The 11,688-nt window shown below is 34.9% G+C and overlaps 1 protein-coding gene across 1 annotated transcript; it reads right to left on the bottom strand.

Moving 5' to 3' along the window:
• Positions 1-611: 611 nt before the first annotated feature.
• Positions 612-7,061, bottom strand: LOC131034323 (putative disease resistance protein At4g11170). Its single transcript, XM_059217350.1, has 6 exons — positions 6,777-7,061; positions 2,381-3,094; positions 1,924-2,034; positions 1,480-1,776; positions 1,167-1,373; positions 612-1,067 (listed from the first exon to the last, which is right to left on the bottom strand). The coding sequence occupies exons 1-6, from the start codon at positions 7,059-7,061 to the stop codon at positions 612-614; spliced, it is 2,070 nt and encodes a 689-aa protein (XP_059073333.1).
• Positions 7,062-11,688: the final 4,627 nt, after the last annotated feature.

The raw sequence follows: 11,688 nt of genomic DNA, 5'->3' as shown, positions 1-11,688 counted from the left end.
ATCGTCATGCTGCAATTCGTGGCTGAGTTATATAACATTTAGTTTCCACTGTCGAATCTCTAGTTAATTTCCATGTTGCATGCATAGACAATAGTTTATCCTCCTAGTCAAGCTCGGTGAATAATGCATTATACAAGAATGCAGATCTAATCTTTTCCTTTGCGATCATTTTCTCTATATAAAGATTTTATGTTTTGAATTCTATTAAACAGAAAAAAACCTCATTATAGAGGCAAGATGTCATCAGAATTGCATGAATAAATACAAGAATTTTCTGTGTAAAATAATTTTGTTCTTTGTCTCTGTTTCTTTGCTGTTATAGTGCTCTGTTTTCTCTGTTTTATTTGGTTCTGTGTCTTTTCAAGTTCTTCACAACCCTTGCTGTTTTGTCGAATCAAGATATATAAAGAAAATAATGAATATACAGAATATGTTGACATACTATTCTAAGAATAAGACATGCAAAAGAATTTGAAACATGCTATAATAAAAATAAGAAAATGTTCAATAAACTTAAACTTCTTTTCATTGTAACACATTAATATAAACCTATCAATGAGGGTTGCATAAAATATTTTAAGCTATTAGGAAGTTTGCATAAAACTAGTCAGTTAGCAATAGTTAATGGTTGAGCGCATACTCTGTAGGTATAAACGATCAACAATGATTCTGAACACACTTAAGGCTTTCGATTCTTCTTCGCCTCTATCCACGGTAGCCACAAACCCTTTAAGTATTTCAGCTTCTCCAGGCTTGCTTACTTTAAGATTACGCTGCCCTGTGTGTACAACTGTTACTATCTGTTCTACTTGGGAATAAAAACTAAGTTCTAGTTGGGAATAATCCTCAAGAAAATAAGCGTAACCTGCCGATATATGGAAGGCGCAAACAATGATTGCATTGGATGAGCGACGAATCTCCCCCAACTTGTGACGATAATCACTACTACTCTTAATCTCAGCGATTGCATGGCCACCGATCACGTCAGAGAATAGATTTACATTTAATCTTTCCACTGCTTCACCAGCTGCCTCCGCCCTTATAATAGTAGAATCTGATGGCAGTCTCTGAAACATTTGGAAAGTTAACTTTACCAACATTAACTAGCAATAAAATATGAAAAAGGGCAAAGATTTAGTTTTTAAAACAGACAATGTAAGTCGCACCTGCAGTCCAGAAATGAAATTCAATACGCCTGTATGTCGAGATGCCTGAATTACCAGACTTCTCAATTCTTCCAACTCTTGAATACCTTCTATACTCTCCAACTGGTAACATCCATATATGCTCAAGTCTTTAAGACTTGTTAGAGAAGACAACCCTGATATTGCTTTCAGATTCCAACAACAATCCAATAAAAGAATCTCCAGCGTCTTTAACAGTTCAAGTCCATTCAACTAGTTTATTTGTAATTGCAATCTCGAGATATTTAAGGCTGGGAAATTTCTCTCCACTAATTACCAACTTTGAAAAAAATACCCATGTAAAGGATATCATTCCAAGTTTATGCATGCAGCTGTTTGTAGAAGAGTCCAAATGAGTTGAACATCTAGTATTACTTAGAACCAGTTCTCCATCTATTGGCACACCGAATAAACTCAAAGTTTTAAGACTGCTGAGTTTTGCAAGTGATTTTGACAAAGACGTCCCTTCAATGCTTGATTCTCCCTCAATTATAATTAATTCTTCCAAATGATTTAACATTTTCATTAAAGCTGGAAGATTTCGCAGTCTACGACAACCGTGAAGCATCAGCCACCTCAACTGAAAGCTGTCCTGGAATTCATATTCAATTTCCAAATATGAATAACTTCTCAATAGTAAATCAATTTTCACCAAACTCATGCCGTGAAATGCATACTCTACTTTGAAGAGAGATATAATTTGCAACCAAGAAGAAACAAAAAAAAAGGGGGGAAAAACCTGAGTATCGAGTTGCCCTGAGGGAATCCTCCACATTTCTTGAAGCCTACAAACACCTAAATACTGCAACTGTGTCAAAGGAATCCATGAAGGAATTCTTTCCCATCGTGCCTGATCAACCCCAAGCCACAAGAGGGCATAGATGATGTGCCAGAACAGTTATTTGAATTTCCTATAAAATATTCAATTCTGGAACTGAGTGAGGAATCCCAAAAATTATCGTAACACCGGTCATTTGTTTCTTCTAGGATTTTTCGGAATCCTTTTTCTTGCTGCATTCAAGGATCATAGTTAATACTAAATAAATAAATAAGAAAATGAGCATTTCAATTTTAGAAATACAAAGAAGCAGCACACCATAGATGAAAGACTCTCTGCCCGCCCAACCGACGAGGGGTAAGGCATTTGTCCGCCATTTGTCTTCCCAGGTCGCGAGATGATCGTGGATTCTAAATACATCTCCTCTTTCCTTCCTAAATGAATATGTTGCTTCATTTTCATCATGCTCTACTTTAACAAGGCATTTATCTAGCAGGATTTGAACTGCGTGTTCAGCCCACTTCCACTGGGACGCCTTCCATATTCTTATAGCCATATCTTTTGATTTGCCACTAAAGAAACACGCAATATCCATAAATATTTGTTTCTCCTCCTCCTCCAAACTGTCGAAGCTGATTTTAAGACATTGCATGACTTCATTAGGGTGGATATTCCCAACTTTTTCCAATTCTAACTTCCAATAGTTTTCATCCCTTCCACAAACATGGGTACCCAGCACTTTAAGTGAGAGAGGTAAACCTCCACAGAATTCCACGAACTTTTCAACCAGCTGCCCACATGGAAAGGTTGGAGCGTTTCCCCGGAAAGCATGTCTACGGAAGAGCTCTGTTGCATGGTTACCATACATTGTTTTCATCTTATAACGATTACTGATATGTGCAGCCATTAACACACCTTCGTCACGGGTTGTGACGATTACTAAGCTACCAGGGTAGAGAAGATCCTGAAATAAAAAATCACGTAACTGGTCGTGATGATCGATATCATCTAGGATTATGAGAAAACGCTCGTCAGACCCTGCCCTTCCCAAACTATCCTTTAGCAATTGAGTTCCTTCATCAATATGTTGAAATTCCTCCTCTCTGTTAAAGAGATCTTTCAGAAGCTTACTCTGCAAGATGTGCAATTTATCTTTGGCATCCGATTCTCTGACATCATAGAGGAAACAAGATGCATTGTAGGCTGAACGATTCGTGTTGAAGATTTTTTTTTGCCAGAATGGTCTTGCCAGAGCCGCCGAGTCCAAAGATCCCTACTATCTTCACCCTCTTCTTCAATGGCTCTCCGAAGCTCTTTTCGAAATCTTAGACAATTTCATCCAGTCCAACTGGATATGTGGCAACATGTTACGGTATCCTCCTTTTTATTTCTCTCTTCACACAGGACACGATCTCTTCACACAAATTGCTGAAACTCGAAAAGGAGAACACAATTTCTTTAGCAAGACATTCGATTAAGGTAAAATCAAAATAGGGTATTGAAAGACAAAAATAAAATAAAATAAGTGTCATTAGTGACGAGTATTAATTTGTAGATTTGTAATAATAATTGAGCAAACAATTAGTAAATAAAAGAGATTAACAATTTATATTGTATTAATTAATTATAATGAATCAATAGATAATAGAAGAATTCAATCAAACTAGCAAATAGAAGAGATTAACAAATTATATTGTATTAATTAGTTAAAATGAATTAACAGGTAATAGAAGAATTCAATCAAACTAGTACATATAAATGGAGTAAACAAAAGAGAGGCTTACACGTCAAACTTTCACACCGGTGTTTATCCGAAAGGCGGTACAATTGTAACTAAGGAGCATATTAATCATTTGTAATACCAATTTCTTAAATTAATCTAGCATCCGCAATGACAAAAGAAAACAATTTAAATAAATAAATTTATATTTATAAGTTTAATAATTTATTTCTAATTAATTATTTAAATAAATTTTAAAGAATAATTTTTTTTATAATTGTGATATTTTAACTTAAATAAAATTATCTTAATATATATAAAAAAAATTAGTTAAATCAAAATTAAAATTGAAATGTAGCCATTATTAAATTTTAATACTAATTTTATGAAAACTTTAGTGCTAATATAATAGTAGCTATTGATAAATTAATTGTAATATAACTTTAATGTGAGCATTCATGGTTAGTGTTCAATTTGATTTAGTATTAAGGTTAGGGTACAATTTCATTTAGTGTTACACTTCAATCTAGTTTAATGTTCATATAGGCTTAGGGTTCACTCTAGTTTAGTGTTTATTTAAGATTAGGGTTCAATCTACTTTAGTGTTTAATTAGGCCAAGGGTTGAGATTTAATTTGGTCAATAGTTAGCTTTGATTTAGGGTTTAGGGTCAATTTTGTATAGGTTGAAGCTTGAGTTTGGTTTAGGATAGAATTTGTTTACAATTGAATTGAGTTTATTGTTATCATGGTTAAGGTTATTTTTAGGGTTAGGGTTAAATTTGGTTTATGGTTGGGATTTAATTGATATAGTGTTAATATTATGGTACAATTTGGTTTAGAGTCAAACTATCAATTTGGTGCAAGGTTAGAGTTGTGGTTTAAAATTTTGTTATGGGTTTGTTTATGGCTCAATTTGGTTTTTTGTTAATGTTTAGTTTGGTTTAATCTTAAATTAGATTAAGGTTTAGTATTCAATTTGATTTAGAATAAAATACTAAATTAAGTTTACTATTTATATAATATTATAGTATTAAAATGTTTTAATTTATGTAATTTAAGATAATTAATTTAATTTAATTTAATTTAGTTTAATTTAATCTATTTGATTTAGTTTAATTTAATTTATTTATTTTAATTATTAAACTTTGTTAAATTATGTTATTTAATTAATTTGATTTGTTTAAATTTAAGTTTTTATAAAAAGTATATTAATAATTTGATTTAGTTTAATTTAAGGTATAAAAAGTTATACTTATTATGATATTTGACAATTTAATTTGGTAGAATATTCAATTAGATTTAGGATTAGGGTTTAATCTAGTTTGGGACCTTAGAATTCAATATTTGGAATAGGATTTAATTTATTTTAGTGTTAGTTTTGGGATTAATAATTTATTTAAGGGTTAGAATTATATTTGGTTTAAAGTTAGGGTAAGGATTCATTTTGGTTTAAGGTTAGGGTTATGGTTTCATATGGTTTAGGGTTATGATTGGGGTTAAGGTTCAATTTTTTAGTGTTGGTATTTTTTTGTTTTTTTTTAATCAAGTGCTATCTTTGATGGGGATAGCTCCCTATATTATATATGAAAAGATATTAAAGTCACAGTCCTACTGACAGAAAAACTCCCTACATACAAAAAACTAGAGCATAAACTGTTACAACAAGACACTACACAGGCCAGACTATAAAAGTCTCAAGATGGTAGCAACCTGAGACCCGATCATCGCCACCTAATCAATACTGCCCTTCGATAGCCAACCCACCTCTGACCGCATCATCCGCCTGAAGGGGTCCATGTCATCATTTTTGACACCCACTCGAAACACTTCCTAGGCATTATTCATGAACTCCTCCTTCTTGGCTTTGAGGACCACTACAGCAACATGTTCCTCATCCTCTGAATCTGAGCATTCAACATCCCACAAAAAAACCGCTGGGTTAAAAAAGGGACCCAGAATGCTGGCCCATTCCTCTTCCACCTCCATGACCACACCTCCCACGACATCTACATCTACCTCCCTGACAAATCTAGCGATTTTTTCAATACATGCCTCCTTGGATGGTAATACATCAACAAGTAGACACAAAATGATTTTGTAGATTTACCCATCGCACCAGTGCCTATCCTCACTAAGTGCACCCTCCACTATTTCACAGATCACTTCTAGACCATCCATGTCACTCTCGAACAATTGGTCACATTGTTCCTCCAGTGTTGCCTCTCTGCAGAGACAACTAAGCCCAAACTGATGCACCATCTTCCTCCACAATGAGCATAAAAACATTGACTCCCCTTGCATTATATAGACCCACCATGTCCATTAGATTCTATTGAACTCGGGTTTCAATGTGTCATTATAGTCTTTCATCATCTCTGCAACCACCAAAATCCTGATAAACTAGAAAAAAAATCCTTCAAACTGAAGCCGTATATACACCTACCTTGCCCTCAAACAACGAAGCTGATAAGAGAGTATTTCTCTTATCCCAATGGTTCCTATCTGCGGTTGGGATTACCCAATCCCCATCCTTGGGATCGTATCTCTATCTACTTCCAGAAAATAACTCAGATCCTTGTACACCTAATCTGCCACCGATATGGCCTTAGTACGAGATATGATTATGCCCTGGTTAGCAAGGAAGTCCACCGCATGATTTCCTTCATGATATATGTGTTTTACCTGATAGTCTTCTAACTTTTGAATAAGCTGGTCTATTCTCGAGATCCATGCATTAAGCCTCCAATTGGTAATTTTTTTTTTTGTTAACACCATTAAGTATAATTTGAGAGTCCCCTTCGAGAACAACTTTTGATTATTTGTTAGCGATAAACCATTTAAGCCCTCCTCTAACGCAGTAATTTTTGCCACATTGTTGGAAATGATTCCTAAAGGCCTACATATAGCCCCTACGAAACTACCTTCCTCATCTCTGACCACAGCCCCAAAAACCAACAAACCCGGATTGCCACGGCTAGCACCATCAAAGTTTAGCTTTTTCCAACCAGGAGGAGGCAGACTCCATTTAACGTTCTTCCTTCCAGTCGATTTTTCCTTCAATATGTGGTAACTTAACTATTTCAAATTCCATACCTGCTCCATTTCCATATCCCACTTGGAGTATAATCTGTAGCTATGTCCATATATCTTAGCATTTACATTTTCTTCAATTGTCACATGGATTCTGTTGATGAGTATTGTAACATCCAATTCTTCCTCCCTAAAAACTCTTTTGTTTCGTTCTTTCCAAATTTGCCATGCGACCATTGACGGACCTGTGATCCACAAGCTACCCCACTTCAAGTTTTTGCCACCCATAGGCCAAGCAAATATGAAATCTTTGAAAGTACAACTACGAACCATGTGATTCTGCAACATTCTTAAAAACCAGTCCCAACATTGAGTAGAATATTTGCATCTGTATAAGAGGTGATCAATTTTTTCTTCCTCTTTCTTGCATAGATAACATCTACTAGGCCCCGATATACCAATTATTTTTAGCCTGTCACTTGTTAGTATCCTTCCATGAAGCGCAATCCATAAGAATGCACCAGCTTTTGGGAGTACCCTTTTATCCCAACATAGGATCGTTGGCCAATTATTTTCTTTTTGTCTCCTTCTTTGCAATTCATAGCCCAAATTTACCTTGTAGTTACCTGATTTTGCCTAATTTCATATAAGTGTATCCTAATCATTCGAGATATGAACCTTCATACCTTTTAAAATCTCTACCAGTTTCAAATAGTTACCCATGTTCCATAAGCCAACCATTTTCCATGTAATCAGTTCCTTCTAAGGGTCTAATTGCCCAATATAGTCTTCCACAAACATACCTACCTCTACCTCCACCTGATTGACCCAATCTTGATCTTCCATCACATATGCCAATGTCTCCTCCCCACACCAAGAATCTCTCTAGAACTTAGCCTTTTTCCCATCGCCAATCTTCCATGTTAGATGTTCTGTAATTGTTTTCCTACTCTCCCAAATAAATCTCCAAATTGGTGAACCTCCTGTGGTGTTTTCCATAGTAAATATTCTTTCAGGCTCATTCACATCTAGATACTTATTTTTCATCAATCTGCACCATTTCTTGTTGGGATATTTATACATTTTCCAAGCTAATTTAGCACCAAGTGCCAAATTTTGAATGTTCATTTTTCTCAATCCTGCCCCACCATCTTCCTTTAACAAACATGTCGTGTCCCAATTGATTAAGGGAATTTTTTTCTCCTCTTTATAACCTTGCCAAATGAATTTTTTCAGCATCCCATCTAGAGCAGTAGCCGCCCAGCTAGATAATCTGTAGCAAGACATGAAATAAGTTCGGACAGTCAAGAGTACTGACTTGATCATTTGTAATCTTCAGGCTTGAGTCAACCATTTATTTTTCCAAGAGATCTATTTGTTTGAAACTTGTTTATCACCTCTTCCCATATTTTAGTGTCAACTCTCCCAACAAACAATGGCACCCCTAAATATTTTATTGGAAAATAGCCTTGACCATAATCCAAGATGCTCATGATCTTCAATTGTGTCCTTTTGTTTGTATTAAAAAAATATATCATCGATTTTTGTTTATTCATAATCTACCCAAAGCATTTCTCATAATCATCTAGCACATTTTTTATTATCAAAGCTTCTCTTTCTGAAGCTTCTCCAAATAATATTGTGTCATCCACAAACTGCGAACGTGACACAGGTTCCATATTCCCATTGATAGAAATACCTTTCCATGCCCCCTATCCAACTCTGTATTTGATATTCCTTCCAAGCACTTTGGTCATTAATACAAACAAAAATGGTTGCAGGGGATCTCCTTGTCTTAACCCGTTAGTAGCCTAGAAAAAACTGCTATATTAAATTGCTTCATAAGGATGAGGATAGAAGCAATATTAATAATTAGAGACCTATCACATTGCTTAATATGTCCTACAAAATCCTTGCTAAGATACTTGCCAAAAGGTTAAATAACATCCTACCAAAGATTATTAATTAGACTCAAGTAGGTTTCATTAGAAGAAGATATATACTTGAAAACTTGTTCACAAGCTGGGAAGTCTGGATTGGGCTAAGATAAATGGGCAAGAGGTGGGAATGCTACTCTTGGAATTTAAAAAGTTCTATGATAGAGTTAAGTGGTCCTTCATCATGATCATTATGAGAACAATGGGCTTTCCAGATGCTTATTGCAAAATGATTCAAATACTTTTTAAGGATGCTAATGCATAGATAAACATAAATGATGAAGTTTCAAAGGAATTTTAACATGGTAGATCCATTAGACAAGGATAACTGCTTGCTCCTACTCTATTTTTTACTTCTTCTAAAGGTTTATTTTACACTCTTAGATCTGATCTAATTAAGAGCAAAGTGCAAGGAATTGGGATACCTAACTTTATGTCTCTCCTCAACATACAATTTGTTGATGGCACTGCATTATTCCCTACTATAAATAAAGATAATGTTGGATATATGGTGGATAGGCTTGAATTATTCTCCAAAGCATCTAGTTCTAAAGTATCTCAACTCAATTATATCATGCTTGGGTGCTCGGAAGAGAAGCTTGATTAGATTGAGGATTTTGGCTGGCAATGGAAGGGACAAAATAAAATTGTGAGGTACCTTGGGATTCTTTTCTTAGTATTTCCATCACTACTAAAATGTGGGACTAGATGTACTCCAAGATTGAGAGAAAGTTGAACAATTAGAATAGGAATTTCTTATCCCTAGTTGGTAGACTTCAGGAGTGTCAAAAGATACTATCATCATACTCTTTTTATTATGTTTCAACATGGTTTATTGCATGGTACCAAGTTGATAAGATTCATAAGTCCATTAGACACTTCTTGTGGTCAGATGACAGAGGGAAGCCTAAAAGACATGTTGTATATTGGGAATGGTGTTGTGTTAGTAAGGAACTAGGTAGACTAAGGCTTAACGATCTAAAGAAGCAAGGTGTGGCTTTGGCAGCCAAGTAGATCATAAAAGCTATGGAAGGATAGGAACCTTGGAAGGCATTGATTAGGAGAAATATTTAGGATGCTAGCCTTAGAAGTGTCAGGAAGTGGAAAGGTATACATATGCATTATATATTGTTCTCTATCCTTTGTGCTACCCTTTTAGGATTCAATGTTTTTTATAGTATATGGAGGGAATGGGAAACATGTAAGAAAATTATTAATCATGTTGAAGCAATCGATTTTGATGATAGTAAGGTATGTTGGAAATCTGAGTTTGTACGGTTGTCATTGATATCAAACTTAGTTGTCCAGATGGATTCTTCTTCGGATTTGATCCTGTATTGTTGCAAGTTTCTTTGTCTCATGTTTGGTGTTGCAATTGAGATTGATGTTTTGATATTGGTTGTGGAATGTTTAATATATAGGAAAGAGTTTTGCAGGTAAAAATATCTAATGTCTCATTAGTAAAATGATTTGCATGCCTTTGGATGGTAAAATACTATGTTCTATGGATGTTGCTTCGAGTCGTTTTCTAGTTTGTGGATTGAAAGAGTTGATTATTACTATTCCTTGATAGTAGAGGTGTGTCAGACTATTCTAGAAAGTCTTTGGTGGCCTCCAGAAATGTTGAATCTTATGTTGTGGTGTAATGGACATGATTATGTGGTTCGTACAATATTTTTAGTGTGTTTCTCTGGTGGTGTTTCTATTTCGCAAGTGAGTTATGTTGATTTGTGTTTGGTATATGAACAATTATGTTTTGGTTTGGTGTGTCCAGTTGGACTATCTTATTTGGATCATGATTTTTGGTCTATATATGTATTGGAGGATGAGTTAGAATGTTGTTATGGGTCTCACCATGGTGTGTGGAAATCTGCGTGGAATGATTTGCATTGGAAGATGTCTTTTGACCGATTGATTGATAAGCTTTATTTCCTATCTTCAAATTACATTTGGTGGCAACTTTGGAAGATGTGTTAGCATGTGTGGATCATTGGATTCATCTTGAAAGAATGTGTTTTAATGTATTTAGGTCCCCTCTTTCTGTTGGAGTAGACTGCCCTGCGTATTTTTGGTCTTGGTGACTTATTTTGTGCAAAAATATTTATTCTTATTGCAGTTGGCCCTCAATTAGGTTTTTGATGATCTATCTTATATTTAAGAAGTGCAAATTTATGGTCTAGAAAGTCTTTGGTGGCCTCTAGAAATGTTGAATCTTATGTTGTGGTGTAGTGGACATGATTATGTGGTTCGCAAAATATTTTTAGTGTGTTTCTCTGGTGGTGTTTCTATTTCGCCAGTGAGTTATGTTGATTTGTGTTTGGTGTGTCCAGTTGGATTATCTTATTTGGATCATGATTTTTGGTCTAGATATGTATTGGAGGATGAGCTAGAATTTTGTTATGGGTCTCACCATGGTGTGTCGAGATCCGTATGGAATGATTTGCATTGGAAGATGTCTTTTGGCCGACTAATTCATAAGCTTTATTGCCTATCTTTAGATTACATTTGGTGGAAACTTTGGAAGATGTGTTAGCATGTGTGGATCATTGGATTCATCTTGGAAGAATGTGTTGTAATGTATTTAGGTCCCCTCTTTTTTCTGGAGTAGACTACCTTGAGTATTTTTGGTCTTGGTGACTTATTTTGTGCAATAATATTTATTCTAGTTGTGGTTGACCCTCAATTAGATTTTTGATGATCTATCTTATATTTAAGTAGTGCGGATGTATTGTCTATAAATTCTTTGGTGGCCTCCAAAAATGTTAAATCCTATGTTGCAGTGTAGTGGACATGATTATGTGGTTCGCACAATATTTTTAGTGTGTTTCTCTGGTGGTGTTTATGTTTCGCAAGTGAGTTATGTTGATTTGTTTTTGGTATATTCAGTTATGTTTTGGTTTGGTGTGTCTAGTTGGATTATCTTATTTGGATCATGATTTTTGGTCTAGATATGTATTGGAGGATGAGTTAGAATGTTGTTATGGGTCTCACCATGGTGTATGGAGATCTCTGTGGAATGATTTGCATTGAAAGATGTC

The sequence above is a fragment of the Cryptomeria japonica genome, chromosome 3 (assembly GCF_030272615.1).
Source record: "Cryptomeria japonica chromosome 3, Sugi_1.0, whole genome shotgun sequence".
Classification (NCBI taxonomy): Eukaryota; Viridiplantae; Streptophyta; class Pinopsida; order Cupressales; family Cupressaceae; genus Cryptomeria; species Cryptomeria japonica.
Note: the sequence above shows the minus strand (reverse complement) of the source record. Positions and strands in the feature narration are given on the sequence as shown.

Bases quoted from the DNA above. Each gene is read 5' to 3' on its own strand.
- LOC131034323 (XM_059217350.1), bottom strand. From the start codon at position 7,061: ATGTTGCAGAATCACATGGTTCGTAGTTGTACTTTCAAAGATTTCATA. The intron at 3,095-6,776 runs GTATGGAATTTG...CACATCTTGCAG, and splicing joins GGGATATGGAAATGGAGCAG to AGTAAGCTTCTGAAAGATCT. The intron at 1,777-1,923 runs GTTTTTCCCCCC...TATGAATTCCAG, and splicing joins CAGGGCAACTCGATACTCAG to GACAGCTTTCAGTTGAGGTG.